At 41.7% G+C, this 24,679-nt stretch overlaps 1 protein-coding gene across 3 annotated transcripts in view; it reads left to right on the top strand.

Annotated features, from left to right (window-relative positions):
• BMPER (BMP binding endothelial regulator) overlaps positions 1–24,679 on the top strand; it is a 383,271-nt gene that overhangs the window by 193,226 nt on the left and 165,366 nt on the right. For all 3 annotated transcript variants that reach the window (XM_073678264.1, XM_073678266.1, XM_073678265.1), the window contains one exon: positions 8,967–9,066. In XM_073678264.1, coding sequence (XP_073534365.1) covers positions 8,967–9,066 — 100 coding nt within the window. The remainder of the gene's footprint in view (positions 1–8,966; positions 9,067–24,679) is intronic.

Raw genomic sequence — 24,679 nt, 5'->3', positions numbered from 1 at the left:
TTCCCTTCTTTGAGTTGTAGATGAGAGCTCATTAATCAGGAAGACATCATATTATCCAAACCTGCCGTCCATACAAATCAAGGGCATATTTTTGGAAGAAATCTTAATGACACAATGGCAGTTTTCCTGTCGTGGCAATGATACGTGTGTATTTGTGTGTGAGTTTTTAAAGCAGGAATTCCTGGTCTAGTTACTGAACGCTTCGGTAGCCCAATGAATTAGGTCTGCTCCGTACTAGTCAGCTGTAACACCATAAAAAGGAGCACATTTATCTTTCTTCTGTTAATTTGAAACACATATTGTAAATTCTTTATAATTCTCACCAGATGACGGTGATGTGTGTCTCGCCACTGCTGTGTAAACAGAGCACCGAGCCACCTAAAAGCACAAAATCCTAAAATAAATGTGCCTGTGTGTGTGACTATAACTTATTTATGGAAAGAAATAGAATACTTGGCTGTGGCCATGAGATCAACATCTTTCTGGGAGTAAGAAGGTGGAAAATGAAAGAAAAAAATAAATCAATGAGAGATTTCACTTATTGAAGCCAAACAAATACAGATTAGTATAGATTGCTTTGTAAAATAACATGGATCATTATGAAAAACAGGTATTTCGACATGTCACTTCCAATTGGATCAAGTGAAGACAGTACCCATGTAAATTGCATGCTAATCTTCTTAGCAGAAACAGCATGAAGGAGTTGAAATATATTATCTGGAATAAATGACAGAGATTTAGTTTCATTAATACTTTATAACCAAGAATATTATCAATTCCTTTATGTATGTTTAACCTTTCATTAAATGATTTCCCCACATTGGACATTCCCTTTTTGTTAGAGATATCACTCATTGATCCCTAGTGAGTAAATTGGAGGGCAACAAATGTTCTTCTGCAGCTTAACTAACGGAGAAATGAAGTTGGTTGCAGTGGCCATTGAAATCAATGTAATCAATTACATTTTATATCACATTTAAAAGATACTGTAAATTAAAAGGACAGAATCAGTGTTCAAACCAAGTACAGGCACTCGGTGCACCATGGCATGGCCAGTTATTGAAGCTCACCTTCTCCCCTTCTTCTTTTCCCTCTATGTCCACTCCCCTTCTTTGATTGACAGCTCTGGCTTCATAGAGCCAGAAAGAGGAGGCTATACAGCCAAAAATGACGATCATCAAAGTCCATAATTATATGAAAAGAATAGAAATCTTTATTTTTTAAATATAACACACACGGAAAATAATGAGGGTGCACAGGACAAACATAAAGGGATAAAATGTGCAAAGATGACAACATACGCAGGGATACTGTCTTATATGTACTTCCAAATATTAGTGTAAACAGAGTCTATGCAATAGTCATCAAAATTGCTCAAACACACAGTATGCCTCCAATATATCAGGTAATGCATTATTATATGTAACACTCCTTTTCCTATTGTGTTATGTATTCATTCAGTTAACTGCAGACCTCCCACATGGAGCACGTCACCCCGATGTGCGTTTTGGTGCAAAGCCTTTCTCAAGGGGTTCATAGAGCCAGAAAAGGGTAGAGACAGATAGAGAACAAGCAAGTGGGAAGGTACACTTAAATGTTTGGCCACACCATGGTGCACAGAGCACCTGTACTTAGTTTGAACAGTCATTTTGTGCTGACAGTTTCCCTTTATTAGAATTCCGGGATTTTAGAAATATTTCACAGAAGCAGGGAATGACGTAAAATAAAAAAATAACTAAGACTTTCAAGTTTAAATTTGTAAAATTCTTGAAATCAATTTAACATACATCCCAATATTGTTAATGCAGTATCACTCAAGGTTAACCCCCAAATCCAAATAGTTCTACTAAATCTAAGGTCTCGAGTTATGTAATACTGCAAAATGAGAAAAAAATCCTTTCAGTTGTTACTAAGTCATAACCTTTAAAAAAATCACAGGTGACAATGTGGCTGAAAATCAGAATTAGCAAATTTACCATTCATAAGTTGGGAAAACCCTGTGGAAGCAGAAATGGTGATCACATTGATGATATTAAATATGTGGCTCCCGACAAGGGACTATTTTCATGTATGAGTACGGTAATAATAATTTGTGAAACATACTTAAATAATACAAAATAGAACATAAATCAAGTAGTTACATCATAACAGAGATTAATAAAGAATGTGTCACAATTGTAATGGTCTTCATTTTAGCTATAGAAACTGAAAACCTTTTACTCTGAGAGCTCCTGTCCATTAACACCACTGTTTCACATGGACAGAATCCAGCACTTCTCATAAAACTAAAGTTATGTCAGTTATGTTCTAAAATACATAAAGCTGTCATAATGTTCCTGAAATGGCAGAAATTGAAATTCTCCCTGTAGAGCAGAACCTGTTTACAGCAAGAATTGGCTAATTTATAGGTCTGTTTCCACCTGCTCCTCTACTCAATAGAAAGACTGGAAAGTTTGTCCGTTAGTGATTGTGGAGCTCAGGAGAGAACTAAACTTCTTCCTGATTACGATGTTGGCTTCTGAAAGTCAGTACCTTGTGATATATTGGAGGTCAGGATTCAATTTCAGATTGGCTTATTTTGGATTTTTAAGTCTTGCATGAAAAATTGGGGAAGCAAACATTTGCCAAGTGTTGCTAAAGCCAAACAAATTGCTTCTAATATGTTAGAGGTTGTATCTGGTGGGCTGTTTTCATTTCCTTGGGTTAGGTTTTGGAATGCAAGGAGAGAAAAAAAATGTCTTAAGCTCTAATTGTAAGACGCACAGCTCACATCTGTTCTTAAATGCTTAAAATCTTTTGCTTCACCTGTTTTGTATTTGTATTTTATTTATTTAGTTTACTCGCTTACATAGTGTTATCATACTCCATAGCGCTTTACAGACATCTTCATATATTGTATATTAATAATGTTTCAATTTTTAGTGAATGAACATGCAGGAAACAATATTGAATGATTTATTAAATAATCCTTTTACAAATATTTTTATAGCATGTCGACAGGATATATGTTATGTGAGCTGTGCGGTGGCTTTGCAGTGCTGGGGTCCTGGGTTTGCATGGGTTTTCTCCAGTTTCCTCCCACCCTCAAAAAACATACGGATTGGGAATTTAGATTTTGAGTCCCAATGGGGACAGTGCTGAGAATGTCTATAAAGCGCTATGGAATATGATGGCGCTATGTAAGCAAGTAAAATAAATGAAATGTGAGCACATTAGGCCATTTCTGTCTTCACTCTTCAAGAGTATTTATATTCTTCAAACAGGGGACATGAGATTCTCGGACTCTGTGAGGTTTTACTGAGTGTTTGTCTCATTAAATATTATGCTTATGCATGCACCATAGTTAATTGTAATAAAGTATTTTAAATTCAAAAAGGGTATTATACTACCAGGGGCATTGTTTTCGTCTTAAAAAATCAAGGGCAACATCCCCTAGGAATACCTCAAACTTCCCCCCTTCAATTAAAATAAAATTATAGATGTGTATAGTTAACATAATATACTGTTGCTGGTTTATCAGGGCTAATATTACCCAAGTGTTGTTGTGAACAAAACACACTAAATCAAAATATTACCAATAATACTGGTACATGGACCAAATAATACCCCCACTCCATAATCACAACCCTTACCACTTCATAGTGAATAAAATAAATAATATTACCATGCTTCTACCTTTCAAAATACATTGTACTAAGACAAATACTGCCAATAATCCCACTATATACCAATTACTAAATAATGACTAAATTGTACCACCAAACTGGTATTAACTAAAACAAAATACTGTAAAGAAGACCAATATTACTGTCAAAATAAGTCATATACGTAAGTCATAAGAAGTCTGCAGTGCTCTGGTCCATCTGCCGCAGAGTACTGACATGGTCACTTGTTGAGGATCCTGTGAATCATTTTGCTCATCTCTAGTAGATACCAATTCTACTGACCATATATATTATTACACTAAAGTTATATATAATAACTAACAGTTGACATCATTTCTGATTGGATTTATACATTTTTCCCATCTTTTCCAACTGGCCAAGACAGCCATCTTTCAGCCATAACCTGCATGCAGAACTTACAATACAGACACATTTGATTTATCGCATTTCCAGCAACATTCCCATTTACTCTCAATTCACATCTACTCCCCATTCTGCTGATACTCCTAATTTAGTGCCTGTTGCTCCATCTTTTGTCTCTTTGCTGCACCTGCTGTCTGGCACAGTGCCTCAATATTCAAAAATTGTCGTTACACTGATCACCACCACTCCCTCCTACACAGTCAGCGCCCAAATATACAGCACCAGATACATATGATTCCTACATGTGATTGTTGTAAATAGAATGTAATAGGTCATCACACTGTAAGTGGCACCTTTTGTAGCTTAAACAGTGAAAGTGTCATGTTCTTGTGCCTCACACAGTAATAGTGTTCTTCTTAGTTCCCCTAAATAGTAATAGTATCCCTTTTAGTGCATCACACAGTAATAGTTCGCTTTTGTGCCATCTAGACATTAGTAAGGATTCCTGTATGCCCCATGGAAAATAATAATTCCCCTATTGTGCTCCCTAGAATAGAAGAATCTTGATTTTAGAACGTAATAGTTCCTTCTTTTTGTCCTGGATAATAATAATGCACTTTGAAAAGTTACACTGCTCCATGTGTTCCCTTGGGTTATAATGCCCTAAATTCACCTACAGGGCCAGCATCGTACATCAACATTTGCTACTGAATTCTCACCCCACCGACTGGCTGGCATGAACATCTGATAGGGACTTTCACATGATACAGTTCAAAATGGCACCATCCCCTGGAGATCACCCCAGATGTTTGGAGCTAATGATGTCACTGCCTTTTTCATGACTTCACTAGTTCTGAAGGTAGCAGTGTCAAATCTTTTATCTTGTGTAAGATTAAATTACCTAAACTCTTGTGAGGATTACCATTCATCACGCTTGGTTTGACATCACTAACAGGGTAGGCACATGTGTTACTATCTTTACAAGTATGTACATGAAAGAGATTTGTAGGAGTTTGTGAACAATAAGAAAATCTATTATATGTACAATTCACAGATTTAATCTTTCTTGGTGAAAAATTGGCAACCCATGTCCACATAGTGTTGCTACCTTCATCAGCCCATATTCATATAGTGACTATAGGACTAAATTAACAAAAGGGTGCTAAAAAACCCTTTTGCTTAATTTGCTTATGCAACTAAGTAAAATAGTAATCATAAAATCTAAAATACAGAATACAAAACAATACAATGTTTGTAAAAAAAAAACATTAAAAACACAAGCACTTGTTTCGCCTAAGTAATATTAAATACGGTACATTACACATTTAGCATAATATAGCAATGATTACACATGTGTTAAGGGGAAAAAGACAGACTGGAGTGGGATCACTTTTTTTGTGATTCCATTGCTACTTTAGGCCATTTGCCAGCCTTCACTCTATTTAACTAACATAGTCATTTTATCGCCTGATGAAGAATTAACATGGTGTTGAAACATGGTGCCAATTTTTCACGATTTAAAAGTAACCTTCATTGTTCTTCTTGATGTACATTGTCAGCTACAACCACATCCAATGTTTTATATTGTGTGACTACAATCCAGGTTTCTGTCCTATTTTCACTGTTTGGAAAATTGATATATTCAAATATGATATTAACCTCCCTCAGAATCAAAAGATTGAACTTGATTGATATTTTTGAACCCAATATATAACTCATTCCACAGAGAAATCTGGACATCAGGGAAATATGTTTTATCTAGGGGATAATGAAAAACATTGACCTTGGTGTCCTTTACGACAGTCTAGAGAACAAACCCTTAGTTGTTAATCTCCCCGGTGATGTTTGGCCTCAAGTGCTTTACAGATCCATCAGCTCTACATGATAAGATCAAGGCAGTTATTCTGTGTTTTACAAATTCTGAAAAGGATTCTAATCCTGTACTAACAAACACGGCAAGAGACTACAATCCATCCAAATGTAAAGCCATTACCTCATTGTGGTAATAGATTGCAGTTATCCATAATTCATATGGAAATGTGCATGACAAAAGTTGTTTCTCATGGCCTTGACTGAGTTTATTTATTCATAGACTGAATGGAGACTCTGCCTGGCCCTTCATTCTCTGCTAAACCTATCGTGTTTATAGAGAACATAGCATTCCCAGAGTCATAAACAAGAGTGAGTCTTATTTAGACTAGGCTTGTCCCAATAGTGCAAGTGTTTATTGTGATAGAGTATGGAGGTGTCATCTTAATTTGTTTCAGGTTAGCCATGGTCAGCACTCGCAGATGTAACCTATCTCCAAAAGATAGTTTTCATAACCCATTAACAGCACTTGCAGTTGAAATAAGAAACACTTTCTGGAGCTGTACGAAGTAGACTGTTCGTTAATTCAGATAAGCATTTTCTCTGCTCTTCTAAGAGAGCTTCTAATGACTGGGGGGTTCTGATTATTAACTCTTAGTTCCATCAACATCTGGTCTTTCTCAACTTTGCCTTCAACTTTCGCACCTCGTTTTTCACCATTTCAATGAAAGTTCAATGTTGATTCATGACAGCTTTATGAGGGCTTTTGCAGAAACTTCATGTATTACATTTAGGTAGTTGTGGAAATACTGCTACCCTTGGTAGAGGTTCAAGCTCTTCTAAATTAGTGACATTAGAAATTTCTCATGTGTTTCTCATTATCCATTCTAGACTGGTTACTTAACTTTTGTTAACATACAAGTCAGTATGGAATACTTTATGATGTCATACCGCACACTGCTATAGTGTAAAATGTGATTAAACTCCAGTCCAACTCTACCTTACACTACACAAAAGATGAAAGCTGGTTTTTAACAGCCATTTCTTTCTGTGTGTTGTATACTATTTAGATAAGTTGAATTAATTTTCTCGATGCCACTGGAAAACTCCAATTTTATCTAAGGGCATTTTTAGACTAGTTGGTATTTAAAGTGAACATGAAATCTAGACAGGCCTCCTCTCACAGCTTTTAGGACAACTGGAGATCCTCTCCATCCAGCTCATCTTTATTGATCGGTCTCTCTATCTGCGTTTTGGGGGACACCTGCCAATCAAGTCATGTTGGAACGCTAAAGGACACTGCCCAATGAAGACTTCTCCATGTCTGCAGATTCCACTGTCTGTGCTTTGCTCATTTTACAAGCTATGTTTTCTCTCAGACAATATGGTATTTCAAAGTAAAAATAGCTTTCTTTAATTAGGGAGCCGGCCTGTATTTCAGATTTGCAACGCATGCAGCTTGACATGACTGACGGGTTTCTTTTCTTTTTTTTAAGTTTTAATTTAAAATAATAGCGAACTCAGGGTTCATTATGTTAACTTTTAGTATTTTCAGCATCCATTTAAATCAAGACACTTACACTTACCAACCTTAGTAGAAACACAGATTCTTAGACTTTTTATATTGTGTTGTGATGTTCATGTTATTGAATATAGAATAGTCTGAACCACGCCAATCTGCAGGAGAACACTGTTTCCCAGTAAGCAGGAAGCTTGACAGTGGTGCACTCCTGGAGAGGTTCTTGAGAATAGTCCTTAAAAAAAGTCACAAATTATCTTTTAACCATGTTATTTTCCTTTTTTTAAATCTTTAAACCATTAAAATTGGACTTTTTATTTTCTTAAACATGAAGAGTTTTGACCACCATACAGTGATTTTTTTTTATATTACTACAATGCTAAACATTGTAGTGTATCAAAGTGTATTGACAGAGACTCCTAGACTGTAATTATATTCATGAGCCTCCATTGAAATTCCAGAGTATTAGTAATAATGGTACTAAATATGATCTATTTTTAGAATTTGCATTTCATGTGACTTGTATAACCTTTAAAGGAATCTGTCAGTAGGATCAGCCTTCCTTAGCCATCTATATGGGCATGTAGGTCATAGGAAGCTGAATAAAGTGATATCTTCATATTTGCATCTGATGTCTTATTCCAGAGAAATCCACGTTTTTCTTATAAGTGAGCTATTAAGACCTATGAGCCGGACACTGATCTCCCTGAGAATCTGCCTCCAGAGATTATTTTAAATAAATGGGGGTATTAACAGTGTGAACCAAGTTGTGACGGACACTTTGCTCACATAATAATAAGCTCTACTGTAAGATCAGAACTAACACAGTACAGCAGAGCTAAGTAAGTGCAGCGAGAGTAAACTTTGTGTCATTATAAAAACATTTGCAGCTGCAGTCCTCTCACACTTCTGTCCACTTCCTTCTTACAGGCAAACAGTGTGGGGAAAGGGCAGTACAGCAGAGCTGATGGCACTGTGAAGACAACTGCAAATGCACTTATTTTGTTTGTAATGAAACAAGTTCAACTCTGCTGTACCGTGCTGGTTATAATCAGGCACAGGTCTGCAGCAGAGCTGCCAGCACTATGAGAGGACATCTGCTGCTGCAAATGTTTGTAATGAGACAAAGTTTACTTCTGCTGCACTGTGTTAGCTCTACTGTACTGTGTTAGGTCTGATTTAACTGAAGAGCTATGTGTGAGTATGAGAAAAAAAGTGCCAGTCATTGCTTGGTTCACACTGGTAACTCCCCTTTCATTTATAATAATCTCTGAAGGCCGATTCTCATGCAGATCTGTATCCGCCCATAGCCCATAGCCCTGAACAGCTCATTTACGTATAAGAAAAATGTGGATTTCTCTGAAATAATACATCAGATCGTAGATCTAGGTATCATTTTATTCAGCTTCCTATGACCTATATGCCCATATAGACGGCTTAGTACGGTTGATCCTGTTAACAGATTCACTTTTATATACTTGATTCTGGGAAAATATTGTTTTTAAGTTTGTTTTTGTGAGAGAAGCAGTGCTGTATATTTTCACACAAAGCTTTGTTGTTAGGATAGACTTGCAGTTTTTCTTTTTCTAATCTCCACTATTTTCCTTCAGGGAGGCAGAACACAGTGCATTAAAGAAGTCTGCCCAATTCTGTCATGCCCACAGCATCTAAGTCATATTCCTACTGGACAGTGTTGCCCAAAATGCATAGGTGAGTGGATACTCTTTAAAATGTTTAAGTATTTAGATGGTGCTGCCAACCTCAAGCATCACCACATGTAGCACATCAAACATATACCCTGCTTAGATAAAACGTAAAAGTAATTTTGTCCTTGACCATGAGCAGATGAAATGATTGCATAATATTATATGCATCAATAAGCAGTGTGCTAATGTTGTGTCTAACAACAGTTTTTTTAAAATTTTATCAAAGTTGGACATTCCAAGTTGACCAATTTTTTTACCAGAGTTTTCTTAAACTTTTTAGAAGCAATATGGCAACAAATTTTTAGCAAATATCTGCAAAATTTCGCAGTCTTATTAAATATTAAAATGGTTATCTCAAGAAGATAACCCTTATATGCTGGGGAAAACGCCTTCACTAATGCATTTCCTGCACTGGGATTGTAATATGGGTCCTGGGATTAAATCTGATTGTGGATAAAATCTCTGCATAACAGTATGTTGCCCATCCAAAAATATACTAATAGATTAATTAATTAATTGCACCTTGTGTGTTTGGGATCAAGGAGTAATAAGTACTGGCAATCTCTTTAAAGAACTGTGGAATATGTATGAGTATTATAAACAGGATGAAATAGTTATGGATATATCAATAAATGTTGAAGATTTGTACTCCATCAGCATATAGTACATATATGATAAATCGAGGCATTTTTGGAATTTACATATGCTCTTCATAATAATTATTTAATTCGATTATTGTGTTAAGTTAAAGGGTATGAACAGATCTTAGGTATTCTTTAAAGTAAATGCCAATAACGCTGCTAAAAGTGACAGTACAACACTTCTAGCGGGCAATACCCTTCCTCGTAAAGCTCAATCACTAACGTCTGTACTAACATCATTGAACATTACTATCTAGGAGTCAATGTCAAGTCTGTTGCCAAAAAGAATAAATAATTCCTGTGTGATATGATCCTTGTAAACAGTGGGAATATTTACTGTGTGTTTATGAACATTTCTCTCATATCTGTGTGTTTAGTTTGTCATTTACAAGATGTTAAGTAATACAAATACAGCTTAGTATTGACACATAATTGCATTCTAGAAAGTTTTTGAATTCTTTTCAAGTTAAACAGAAGAAGGGCAAGACACTACATTAGAGGGATTGGTGACTTTTTGATCCTATTTTATACTTAAGACACACACTAAACTTAATCCTAAATTGACATAAGTATTATACTTAGTTATATACCGTGTTAAATATTTTGTCTGTCATAAAATATAGAGAATAGGAAAGAGGCAAGCAGTAGTAGTAGACCATGGGAAGTGGAGAGACACAGCTCTAATGCTGCCAATATATATTAGATTAATATTGGCAGATCATACTAATATTGGTGAGATTGGCTCACAGTCTATTAAAGAGTTTTCCAGGACTATGGCCTATCTTTAGTATAGGTGATCAATATCTGATTTGGCGAGGGGTGTGACAACACTGCCGATCACTTGTTTCTGATGCCAACGACAGGCATAAGTGCTCAGTTGTGGAGTTGCGTAGCACAGATCCATGACCGTGGCCGGGTACTATGCATCATTACAGGGTGAATGTACAGTACCTTGCCACTATACAGTTGACAGAGCTGTGCAGCTCCATAGCTGAGCAGATACCCCTGCCGACCGCACTGGGAACAGTTGATCAATGGGGGAAAGGATAAGGGTATCAATAAAAAAGTCCTGAACAACCCCTTTAAATATGGAGCCTCTCAATTGTTCCCCAACAACAAAGTCAGTAGAGAAAAGGATCGGCCTTTTGGGTTAAGATTGGGATAAGATTATACATAGACTGTATCGTTATTAGTGTTGAGCATTCCGATACTGTAATATCGGGTATCGGCCGATATTCGCGGTATCGGAATTCCGATACTTAATTCCGATACTTTTACAATATCGGATACCGGAATCGGAAGTTCCCATAATGCCTGCGCTCTGCAGTGTCTGTGAAGGATGACAAGTTGGATGGCAGCGCGATCCAGCCTGTCATCAGAATGCCATCCCAGCGGGGGAGAATTCTCCTGATTGTTTAAAAGCCGGCGGGCGGTATAAAGCCGCCGGCTTTTAAACAATCACACAGCCCCATACTGCTTCCCCGCAGCCTCCCACCCCGATCCTCCGCTCCCCTCGCCACCTTCCCACCCGATCGTAAGTTAGGACCGGGTGGGGAGCGCAGCTCCAAGGAGCGGGGAGTGAAGGACCCGGGCGGGGAAGCCGGCAGTGAAAAGACTTCACCGCCGGCTTTCCCGTTCTGTGCTGCGCTTTCCCGCCGGTTATTTCAAATGAACAGCTGAGGTATCAGCTGATGCCGATCAGCTGTTCATTTGAAGTCGCCGCGGTGCCCTCAGAGGGTTCATGTGAGTTCATGCTTGACTGCATGAACTCACATGAACTTTCCCACAGCCGCACAGGTCAGCCTCACCTCCCAGACCATCAGCCCGTCATGATTAGTGTGTGTGCGGGGTGTGTGTGCGGGGTGTGTGCGCGATGTTTGTGCGGGTGTGCGCGGTGTCTGTGCGATGTGTGCGGGTGTGTGCGGTGTCTGTGCGGGTGTGTGCGTGCAGGCAGACATAGGCCGATGTGACACTACTACTCCCATCGGCCTATGTCTGTCCCCCGTCCACTCCTGCCAGCAGGATCAGCTCGATGGGAGCATGAGTTCCCATCAGACTGATCCTGCTATTTAAATTGCCCTACTGTGTCCCCAATAAATGTTAAATACATGTCATTGGTGGCCAGTGGTTACCTACAATAAATTAGTTCATACATTACCTGTCCCCGCCGATCGCCACCTAAAATAAAGTAAAAAATAAAAAACTACACCTATACTCACCTAGACACCTAATTCCCCGAAGCCATCGATCTCCTGTAATAAAATATAAAATAATAAACCACAACCTTATCCTTACCCCTCCGTAGCAGTCCACGAGTGTCCCACGAAGATCTCCAGTTCAGAGCAGCCACATAGAATGTGACCGCTCTGAACCGCTGCCGCCGCTAGAATGACGGGGCCGTAAGGGTTCACCGGAGTTCAGGCAGCGCTGCTCCGGTTAGCTCCTTTACGGCCCTGCTGTATCGTGAGAAATTCCCACGGTACAGCAGTGCCGTAAAGGAGGTCTCCGGAGCTGCGCTGCCTGAATGCACTCCGATGACCTCAGTCAGTGGCTCCCGCTGCCGGGAGCGGACGTGTTCCCGGCAGCGTGAGCTTACAGCAGCCATGCACAGCTGTCACCATCTCCAGATGTGACAGCTGTGCATGGGAGATCAGCGCAGGAACGTGGACAGGTAACTATTATTTTTAGTAAACTAAGAATTAAATAAAATTGTGTGTTTTATTTCAAATAAATTATTTTTTTCTGGGTGTAGTGTGTTTTTTCTTTTTAACACTTTGTAGGTTAGTAATGGGGGTGTCTTATAGACGCCCATCATTACTAACCTGGGCTTCATGGCAGCTGGCGCTGACATGAACCCCACCACTATTACCCCCTGCCACCGCACCAGGGCAGCGTGGAAGAGCGAGGCTAAGTGCCAGAGTTGGCGCATCCTATGGATGCGCCATTTCTGGGGTGGCTGACGACTGGTGTTTGTAGCCTGGGAGGGGGCCAATATTCATGGCACCCTTCCTGGGCTATTAATATCAGCCCCCAGCTGTCTGCCTAGCCTTTGCTAGCTATTAAAATAGGGGGGACCCCACGTCATTTTTTTTGGGGGGGTCCCCCATTTTAATAGCTAGTAAAGGCTAGGTATTCAGCTGGGGGCTGATATTAGTAGCCTGGGAAGCTCCGTGGGTTTTACCCCCTTCCCAGGCTTCAAACATCTGCCCCAGCCGTCTGCTTAACCTCCGCTAGAGACTAAAATTATGGGGGATCCCACGCCATTTTTTTTTAAAATAAATCCATTATTTTAACACTAAATGACATTTGAGGAGTTAATAAAGATGCAGTCCCTAAATTATTATTTATTTTTTAATTAATTTTTCCCAAAACTTTTGACGTGGGCTTCGCCATATTTTTGTATGCCAGCCAGGTACAGCATCCAGCTTCTATGAACGCGCCATTTTCCGGGGCGGCTGCGGACTGCAATTTTCAGCGGGGGGCAGAAAGCTTGGGCCTCCCTGCGCTGCAGATTCCATCCCCCAGCTGCCTAGTTGTACCTGGCTGGACACAAAAATAGGGAGAAGCTCCACGTTTTTTTTTTTTTAATTATTTCATGAAATTCATGGAATAATTAAGAAAAAAAGGGCTTCCCTATATTGTTGTGTCCAACCAGGTACAAATAGGCAGCTGGTGGTTGGGGGCAGCCCGTTCCTGCCTGCTGTACCTGGCTGGACCCAAATATAGTGCAAAGCCCCACGTCAATTTTTTTTTAATTATTTCAGGAAATTCATGAAATAATTAAAAAAAAATTATGTGGGGCTTCGCCCTATATTTGTGTCCAGTCAGGTACAGCAGGCAGGAACGGGCTGCCCCCAACCACCAGCTGCCTATTTGTACCTAGCCGGACACAACAATATAGGGAAGCCCTTTTTTTCTTAATTATTCCATGAATTTCATGAAATAATTAAAAAAAAAAATACGTGGGGCTTCGCCCTATTTTTGTGTCCAGCCAGGTACAACAAGGCAGCTGGGGGCTGGAATCCGCAGCGCAGGGAGGCCCAAGCTTTCTGGGCCCCACCCGCTGCAAATTGCAGTCCGCAGCCGCCCCGGAAAATGGCGCATTCATAGAAGCGCCATCTTCTGGCGCTGTACCCAACTCATCCAGGGCCCTGGTGCGGTGGCTCACTGGGTAATAAAGGGGTTAAGGCCAGCTTGGCATTATCAGCTGGCCCTAAGCCCAAAATTCATGGGGTCACGCCAATATTAGACATGACCACCATGAATTTCTAGTAAAGTATTTAAAAAAAACACAAACACCCAGAAAAAAGTCCTTTAATTGAAATAAAGACACAATTCTTTATTGTTCTAAATTAAACCATACTTACAGTCACGCCCATTCCAGCTGAAGCCAACGATCTCCTGCAATAAAAGTAAAATAATAAAGCAACCTCATCCTTACCTTTCCATGGTTCCCAGGACAGCTTCAGCTCTGCTACATCGAGATGACAGGCTGGACCGCAGCAGAACGCTGCCATCCAGCCTGTCATCCCGCAGACACTGAGAAGCGCAGGCATGCTTGCGCTCCTCAGTGTCTCGCTGTGACGGCATCCAGATGAGCCGAGGTCATGTCCAATGAACTCAGCTCACCTCATGCACGTCACTGACAGCGTGGGAAAATTCTCCTGCACTCAGCGCTTCAGCGTGAGAATTTTCCCACGCTGTCAGTGACGTGCATGAGGTGCGCCGAGTTCATTGGACATGACCTCACCTCATGCACGTCACTGACAGCGTGGGAAAATTCTCACGCTGAAGCGCTGAGTGCAGGAGAATTCTCCCACGCTGTCAGTGACGTACATGAGGTGAGCCGAGTTCATTGTCGGCTCATCTGGATGCCGTCACAGCCAGACACTGAGGAGTGGAAGTATGCCTGCGCTTCTCAGTGTCTGCGGGATGACAGGCTGGATGGCAGCGTTCTGCTGCGGTCCAGCCTGTCATCTCGATGTAGCAGAGCTGGAGCCGTCGTGGGAGCCATGGAAAGGTAAGGATGAGGTTGCTTTATTATTTTTCTTTTATTGCAGGAGATCGTTGGCTTCAGCTGGAATGGGCGTGATGGTAAGTATGGTTTAATTTAGAACAATAAAGAATTGTGTGTTTATTTCAATTAAAGGACTTTTTTCTGGGTGTTTGTGTTTTTTTTAAATACTTTACTAGAAATTCATGGTGGTCATGTCTAATATTGGCGTGACCCCATGAATTTCGGGCTTAGGGCCAGCTGATAATGCCAAGCTGGCCTTAACCCCTTTATTACCCAGTGAGCCACCGCACCAGGGCCCTGGATGAGTTGGGTACAGCGCCAGAAGATGGCGCTTCTATGAACGCGCCATTTTCCGGGGCGGCTGCGGACTGCAATTTGCAGCGGGTGGGGCCCAGAAAGCTTGGGCCTCCCTGCGCTGCAGATTCCAGCCCCCAGCTGCCTAGTTGTACCTGGCTGGACACAAAAATAGGGCGAAGCTCCACGTTTTTTTTTTTTAAATTCATGAAATTCATGGAATAATTAAGAAAAAAAGGGCTTCCCTATATTGTTGTGTCCGGCTAGGTACAAATAGGCAGCTGGTGGTTGGGGGCAGCCCGTTCCTGCCTGCTGTACCTGACTGGACACAAATATAGGACGAAGCCCCACATCAATTTTTTTTAATTATTTCATGAATTTCCTGAAATGATTTAAAAAAAATTGACGTGGGGCTTCGCACTATATTTGTGTCCAGCCAGGTACAGCAGGCAGGAACGGGCTGCCCCCAACCACCAGCTGCCTATTTGTACCTGGTTGGACACAACAATATAGGGAAGCCCTTTTTTCTTAATTATTTCATGAATTTCATGAAATAATTAAAAAAAAAAAATACGTGAAGCTTCTCCCTATTTTTGTGTCCAGCCAGGTACAACTAGGCAGCTGGGGGATGGAATCTGCAGCGCAGGGAGGCCCAAGCTTTCTGCCCCCCCCCCCCCCCGCTGAAAATTGCAGTCCGCAGCCACCCCGGAAAATGGCGCGTTCATAGAAGCTAGATGCTGTACCTGGCTGGCATACAAAAATATGGTGAAGCCCACGTCAAAAGTTTTGGGAAAAATTAATTAAAAAATAAATAATAATTTAGGGACTGCATCTTTATTAACTCCTCAAATGTCATTTAGTGTTAAAATAAAGGATTTATTTTAAAAAAAATTGACGTGGGGCTTCGCCCTATATTTGTGTCCAGCCAGGTACAGCAGGCAGGAACAGGCTGCCCCCAACCACCAGCTGCCTATTTGTACCTGGCCGGACACAACAATATAGGGAAGCCCTTTTTTAAAAAAATTATTTCATGAAATAATTAAAAAAAAATTGACGTGGGGCTTCGCACTATATTTGTGTCCAGCCAGGTACAGCAGGCAGGAATGGGCTGCCCCCAACCACCAGCTGCCTATTTGTACCTGGTTGGACACAACAATATAGGGAAGCCCTTTTTTTCTTAATTATTCCATGAATTTCATGAAATAATTTAAAAAAAAAATGCGTGGGGCTTCGCCCTATTTTTGTGCCCAGCCAGATACAACTAGGCAGCTGGGGGCTGGAATCCGCAGCGCAGGGAGACCCAAGCTTTCTGGGCCATCCCCGCTGCAAATTGCAGTCCGCAGCCGCCCCAGAAAATGGCGCGTTCATAGAAGCGCCATCTTCTGGCGCTGTACCCAACTCATCCAGGGCCCTGGTGCGGTGGCTCACTGGGTAATAAAGGGGTTAAGGCCAGCTTGGCATTATCAGCTGGCCCTAAGCCCGAAATTCATGGGGTCACGCCAATATTAGACATGACCACCATGAATTTCTAGTAAAGTATTTAAAAAAACACAACACCCAGAAAAAAGTCCTTTAATTGAAATAAACACACAATTCTTTATTGTTCTAAATTAAACCATACTTACCATCACGCCCATTCCAGCTGAAGCCAACGATCTCCTGCAATAAAAGTAAAATAATAAAGCAACCTCATCCTTACCTTTCCATGGCTCCCACGACAGCTTCAGCTCTGCTACATCGAGATGACAGGCTGGACCGCAGCAGAACGCTGCCATCCATCCTGTCATCCCGCAGACACTGAGAAGCGCAGGCATACTTCCACTCCTCAGTGTCTGGCTGTGACGGCTTCCAGATGAGCCGAGGTCATGTCCAATGAACTCAGCTCACCTCATGTACGTCACTGACAGCGTGGGAAAATTCTCCTGCACTCAGCACTTCAGCGTGAGAATTTTCCCACGCTGTCAGTGACGTGCATGAGGTGAGCTGAGTTCATTGGACATGACCTCACCTCATGTATGTCACTGACAGCGTGGGAGAATTCTCACGCTGAAGCGCTGAGTGCAGGAGAATTTTCCCACGCTGTCAGTGACGTGCATGAGGTGAGCTGAGTTCATTGGACATGAACTCGGCTCATCTGGATGACGTCACAGAGAGACACTGAGGAGCGCAAGCATGCCTGCGCTTCTCAGTGTCTGCGGGATGACAGGCTGGATGGCAGCGTTCTGCTGCGGTCCAGCCTGTCATCTCGATGTAGCAGAGCTGAAGCTGTCCTGGGAACCATGGAAAGGTAAGGATGAGGTTGCTTTATTATTTTACTTTTATTGCAGGAGATCGTTGGCTTCAGCTGGAATGGGCGTGATGGTAAGTATGGTTTAATTTAGAACAATAAAGAATTGTGTCTTTATTTCAATTAAAGGACTTTATTCTGGGTGTTTGTGTTTTCTTTTAACTTTGACTATGGGGTTAGTAATGGGGGTGTCTTATAGACGCCTCTCCATTACTAACCTGGGCTTGATGTCAGCTGGCATTATAAGCTGACATCAACCCCAACCCTATTACCCCCTGCCACCGCACCAGGGCAGCGTGGAAGAGTGAGGCTAAGTGCCAGAATTGGCGCATCCTATGGATGCGCCATTTCTGGGGTGGCTGACGGCTGGTGTTTCTAGCCTGGGAGGGGGCCAATATTCATGGCACCCTTCCTGGGCTATTAATATCAGCCCCCAGCTGTCTGCCTAGCCTGTGCTAGCTATTAAATTAGGGGGGACCCCACGTTATTTTTTTGGGGGGGTTCCCCCATTTTAATAGCTAGTAAAGGCTAGGTATTCAGCTGGGGGCTGATATTAGTAGCCTGGGAAGCTCCGTGGGTATTACCCCCTTCCCAGGCTTCAAACATTTGCCCCAGCTGTCTGCTTAACCTCCGCTAGAGCCTAAAATTAAGGGGAACCCCACGCCAATTTTTTTTTAAATAAATCCTTTATTTTAGCACTAAATGACAAGTACAGTAATCAACACTGTCACTGTACTTCATATATATGTGACTGACATGTTTCTATCTATCTAATCTATGTGTGATTCTCTATTCTTTCTGTTGTAATTTGTCGGGTACAGATGCTGAATTGCCGGCCGGCTTTCTTAAAGAGACGGTGCATGAAAACACTATTATTTTTTTAAATAAATCCTTTACACTAAATGACAAGTACAGTAAGCAACACTGTCACTGTACTTCTTATATATGTGGCTGACATGTTTCTATCTATCTAATCTATGTGTGAAGCTCTATTTTGTCTGTTATAAATTGTCGGGTACCGCTGCTGAATTGCCGGCCGGCTTTTTTAAAGAGACGGTGCACGAAAACACTAATATTTTTTTTAATAAATCCTTTACACTAAATGACAAGTACAGTAAGCAACACTGTCACTGTACTTCATATATATGTGACTGACATGTTTCTATCTATCTAATCTATGTGTGAAGCTCTATTCTTTCTGTTGTAAATTGTCGGGTACCGGTGTATGCCGCTGCTGAATTGCCGGCTTTTCATGTCATTCTACATTATTCTTAGTTGTTTTACTTCATGTAGAATTAACCTACAAGGAAAGAAAGGGTTTATTTTCATTCCGATATTTGTGTCCCATTGACTTGCATTGGTTTCCGGTATCGGAATCGGCGATATCCGATACTTTTTGGGTATCGGCCCGATCCAATCCGATACGATATTTCCTGATATCGGAAGGTATCGCTCAACACTAATCATTATGCATTAAACAAGCATTTTTTAACATTTTAAAGAAATATCTTTGACTTTCTGCAAAATTATGAAAGTTTTTTGCATCGCATCAACAGTGAAATCACTGTGATCTCACTTTATATAAAATTATTTGCTTACTCAGGAATGTATCTCCTGTGCAAGGACATAAAAAGCAAATGAACCTATGAGTTCTGTATTGTTGAGCAGTCATCCTAAGTCATACTGATGGGGAATTTAGATTGTGAGCCCCCAGGGGAGACCATGATGATGAAGTCTGTAAAGCGACGTGGAGCATGACGACGCTATATAAGCAAGCATAATAAATAAAATAAATAAATGAACCTTGAGTTATACAGAGTTATAATACAGCACCCATAAAGTTTACTGTACCTCTTTATTCCTCCAATTACATAAAAAGAGCATGATATTTTTCTACCTCCTCTAGAGTCTTAGGTATGTTGGTCAATGCCATGGACTTTGAATGGAGCGGCAAGGCACATGCACCTTCAGCACTTTATTCAAGTCCTCCTCCAGTGTTGATAATGGGGAATACGGGACCTCTCTTCTGTGCACCCGCAATCTTGCCAAACTTTTTATGGAAGGCAATAACTGGCCTGATTTCATTTTATAGGCTTGTGCTAAGTGTTAGCCTTTTTTATGTCAAATGACTTAGGCCCGTTGGTCTGGCAGAGGTCTGGAAAAGCTGACTTTTATGATAAATGAAGCTAACCAGTTAAAACAACCACTTACATTTTTGCAATACAATCCAAATGGCCAGAACTGTGTTTACTGCTGGGATAAACAACAAGGATCCATTACACATTTTTTTGATGGATTTGTCTCTCATAACACAAGTCTCTTTGTGTCACTGAATAATAGCCCCCCTCATACACATATGTAATAATGATTCATGTGATTTATGATTGTGGCTTGATTTTCATGTGGATTGTTTTAAACATGGGTGCAAGAATCCTAACAAAGATGAATATTACAGGCTGTCTGTTGTCATTAAGTGTAAGGCAGGCGGTTGATTCTCACAGTCTCCTGCTGGTTTTAAAATAGGTGTGGGTTGATTTTGCTCCTAGGCTCTCCAGGTATACAATGTGCTATTCACTCACACATACAATAATAAACCTAGATTTTCCTTAATCTTCTCTTTTTTCAGTTTTTTTTTTGCATTTAGTCCAGACATGAGCACAGACAAAATGTTGTTTTAGAAAAAGATATTGTTATAAGTAATACAATTAATTGGTTGCATCTGTAACATGGTTCAGTGTCTAGATTTAATGGATTAAAGGGGTTTTCCAGTCTAAAATGAAAAGTCTGCAGTCACTTTGTGTGACTGCAGACTAATGAATTCCCCCAACGAATGCTCTGAGGATTAGCCAGCTTCTAAGCCTGCAACGGCGATGATGTAGGAGATATACATACTTCTGGACAGAGCCCGCCTAGTGGGCGCAACCTCGCTCCATACACTTGTATTGAGAAAGGCTATGCCCACTGGATGGCCGCGTCACTAGACTGGGCATGGTTTCGCTCTATACAAGTGTATGGAGCGAGGTTGCTCCTACTAGATGGGTTCTACCCAGGAATATGCATAATGCATACATCACCGCTGTTCCCGGCTCAGAAATCGGTGAATCCTTGCAGTGCACAGTGCCTGCGCTGGGGTGGATTCATAAGTCTCCATTCATACAGAGGGAATACAGACATCAATTTAGACCAGACAACCCCTTTAGACCTGATAAACCTACTTGTAATAAAGGTCTAAAGACCACCATACACATTCAATTAAAGTCAGCTAAACCAGCAGATTTTTCAGGATCAGCTGACCATCTAAAGTGTTGTGGTCCTCCTCACTTTCCCCCCAACAGATGATTTAGGGTAGAGAAAAGCTGGGCAGTTTGAAGGACTGTACTTTTGTTCTTTGAGTAGATAATAATAATAATTTTTATTTATATAGTGCCAACATATTCCACAGCACTTCACAATTAATCGGGGACATGTACAGGCAATAAATTCAATACAATGTAAGACAGTTTAAACAGTTAAATTAGGCGTGAGGTCCTTGCTCACAAGCTTACAATCTACAAATCTAGATAAACTCAAGACAAGAGCTCTATGCCGAGGCTAGAGTTTATGTGTATGATGGATTTGGTTCCGAGCTGAATACAGTAGAGTCACCATCTGATATCTATTTATCTTAAACCATTTTGATCATGTTCGATCGATTGTTGAATTGCAGAATGTTGTGATCCTATAAGTACTGCAATGCTTAGTGGTTGGCAGAGATCCTCAAATCCTTTCAAATTTAGAGAAGCACTCCCATCAAAATTTTTATCCTTTTAACATATTGCAGTCATAATATTTATACACTGCAGTGTACTGTACATTCAATTGCTCATTTTGCCCTTCTACCCAGTTAATTGTTCTCTTTTCTATTAGGTCTGTGATATCACATGATTAAAAATAGACTAGATGAATCCTTCTAAGCTCTATGTAGAAACAGGAAGACTCTTTTTCCCTGCATGAGTCATCATTACAACTAAAATTCTACTCTGCAAAGTCCCTGGCAGGGTGAGGAGTTGAGCAGCTGTATCAGGAGATGAAGAGCAAGATAACTCATGTAGGGAAAGGATACTTCCTGTCCCATAGAGCTTAGCAGGATTCAGCTCCATCAATTGAGTCTATGTATTATTCACAGATTACTACTCTTATGTTCCATCTTCAGCACTGTAGTTGTGTACAATACTCTGTCCAGAGTAGTTCTCCAATGTTTTAGCCCTTTCTCTTTCCTCCTTTAATGCAGAGCTGGGAGCTCTGAGGTCCTCTCTATAACATATAATACCCTAAAATGGCTGCTGCATTGTATAGATAAGCTTTCATAGTGGCTTGGATAGTTCCTTCTGATTGGCTGCACTATACCATGTGATGTGATAGTTGCATTGTGAAGAAGACTGCGCGGCTATGCCTGAGGTCATGTGAGTCCTCTCTGACTGATGCAATTGACTAGCCCAGGGGGAGATGGGGATGACTCGGTACCCGGGCCTTTAGCCTGGCCTTTAGGGATGTCGCGGTGGTCGGCTCCCAGGCCCGTACCCTGGGCCTCTCCTTTAAAAAGGGGTTGGTGATTTGTTAAGTTTATAAAATAGTTTGTGTCGCCACCTGTGGCTTCTGGTGATGATCACCAGCGCTGCGCAGTCCACTGAGGCTGGTGATAAGGCAGCTGGATGGTATAGCTCCCCACAGGTGGAGCTAGACCTCAGGGCAGTGTATGAACGGGGAAAGCAAGACGAAGAGACCCCCGCCGGGTCAGAGCAAGAACAGGGACAGACGCGATAGTCACTTCAGTACCTTTTACTGATGGAAATTCAGGCACTCCCCGGAGCACTGTAGGGTGAAGGGTGTATATCCGGATCCTCCCCAATGAGCGGGTTTTGGGCCTCCTGCTTCTTGACTCAGCGTAGTAAGTTTCTGACTTGCCTGGAGCTGGGCCTAACTTTGTCTCTGTCCTGCGCTGGCTGACCTTGTGGTAGGGCCTTCTGTTGGATTACACGCTCCCGACTTACGGGGCCTATGTGTCTCCTGACTCTGGCACGTATCAGCACTTTAGCGATCCTGGGACTTGTAGTTCTCCAGGGATTCCAGTTTATCTTACTGGGTCATGGAGATTCCGGTAAGCTTCGGACCCGGTGTCCGGTAACTGCTTCTTCGGGGTGAGCAAGTTAAGCTCCTCTGCCCCCTATGAACTAACTCTCTCTACTCGCCTTCGGCCTACTCGGGCCCTCAATAGGCTTCTCACACTAACGGCAGCTTGCCGCGCTTCACCGATCTTATGGAGCCGGCACACTTAAAGCTCACCTCTCTGAGCTACAACTGAGTCTAGAACACGCTCCACCACAGACTGACCTCTCTCAGGCTTCTACTGCAGGAACTCTCTCAGCAGGTTTGCTCTCTGTCAGTTCCAGTCTAGACTAACTGAGCTCGACTCTGCATTCAGGTTTGTACTTGCTGAACTCTCCAGAGGAACTGAGCTGCCTGGCTACACCTTCCCTATTTATCTATCCCTAACGGGCTCCCTCTGGTGGTCTGAGGTGGAAGGTGGAGATGTGTGAATGGTTATGGGGGCCTCTTGTGGAGGAATCCTTCAATACACCCTTCTAGGTTCTGTGATACCAAGCACAGCTGGGCTTCACATTCCCCCCTAGTTAAACTCAGCACTCCCGGGCTGAAGTACATTTTATAAAAACAGTAACAACATGAACATAAGCAATACAAGAACAATCTTTTTCTTTATGGGAGGCACTAATCTTAAATGTTGCATAACAATAAAACAAATACAGTGTGTCCTCAGAATCCAAGTCTCTTGTGGTAAGGTTCCCGTACAGGATGTCCATCTTACAAGGTAGAGTACTTTGGTGGTTTTGAGGGACCTGTCCTAAACCCTCTACGTAGGCCCTGGGGTGGCTGCAGGGCATGAAGATCCCGAGTTGGACCTCCAAGAGAGCCACTCCAGACAGGTTTTCCTTCTGAGGTCACCTAAAGGGCACTCCAGGGAGCGCAATTATATACAATAAAAGTTTTTGGGCTGCACACAGTCCTCAGCCACGAAGTTCATTATGTAGGCATAAAGAATTAGTAGGAAAAAGCACAAATTGATTAGCATGCATGAAATTATACTACTATGCAGTACATCACAATTTAATATACAATACCCCAGGGGTAACTATCTACACTCTCTGAAATTTTGCTACTTTACTCAGTGTACCTAGCAGGAGGTTTACCTCTTGTGCTGCGTACTGATCTTCGTAGTGCTGTGGTTGGTGGAGTGTCAGTGTCTGTTTCCTCAGTTACTCTATCAGTTCTACGTGTAAGCATGTTGTAAAACTGCCTTAACCTCTCTCTTGGACTGGCAAGTCTACCATTGGCTGGGCCTTCTTGCTCTGCTCCTGCCGGGTATCCTTCTTGAGTTGGCTCTTCTGCAGCACTTACAGGTACAACTTGCTGTGGAGAGTTTTCTGGCTGTTCATTGAATTGGAGTACTGGAATGATTACTGCACCTCCTATCTGAGGCCAATCAGCTGGGAAGTCTCCAAGTTCATTGTGTATCACCGCTTCTTTAGGTTCTTCCTGGATTGTGAGAGGCACTTTTTCTTGGGGTTTCAGTAATTCTGGACACAACTTTAAGTGGTCCCTGGACACTGTAGCAGATGTTTTTCCTCCATCACGACTGATTATGCATGTCTTTTTGTTGTCAAATCTTGACGATAACACAGTGTAGGGTTCTTTTTCCCACTGCTCATCAAGTTTGTGGTTACATCTTTTCCTTTTTAGTACTGTTTCACCTGGTGTGAAAGGTTCTGCTGGTGCGTTTTTGTTGTAGTGCATTTCCTGCTTTTCTCTCACCCGAGTAAGACTGTCCTAGACACAAGCTTGTACCCTTCTGTACTGCTCTTGTCTGGTCTTGTCCCAGTCCTCAGTGGTCATATCAGCTTCAGGTTCAACAACACCAAGCTCCAGATCCATGGGCAGCTTTCCTGGCCTTGCCCGCATGAGATATGCCGGAGTGCAATTTGTGGAACTGACTGGTATATGATTGTACAGATCCACTAGGTCTGGTAGTATGTCTGGCCACTGGTTTCTCTCCTCAAGTGGTATGGTCTTTAGCAGGTCGATGATGATGTTGTTCATCTTTTCGCAGAGACCGTTTGTTTGTGGGTGGTAAGGCGTAGTTCTTATCTTTTTACACCCGTAGAGATGGCAGAACTCCTTGAACAACTCAGCCTCAAAGGCCGGGCCTTGGTCCATCAGCACCTGCTCAGGGTATCCATGGGGTCTGCAGAAATACGCTTGGAACGTTTTTGCTGCTGTCTCTGCCATCAGGTCTTTGATGGGGGCGACCACCAGGAAACGTGAG

This window comes from Phyllobates terribilis, unplaced genomic scaffold, assembly GCF_046119375.1.
Source record: "Phyllobates terribilis strain yellow unplaced genomic scaffold, ASM4611937v1 Scaffold_4__5_contigs__length_816908805, whole genome shotgun sequence".
In the NCBI taxonomy this organism is placed as follows: Eukaryota; Metazoa; Chordata; class Amphibia; order Anura; family Dendrobatidae; genus Phyllobates; species Phyllobates terribilis.
The sequence above is the reverse complement of the archived record's forward strand: the minus strand, read 5'-3'. Positions and strand labels throughout refer to the sequence as shown.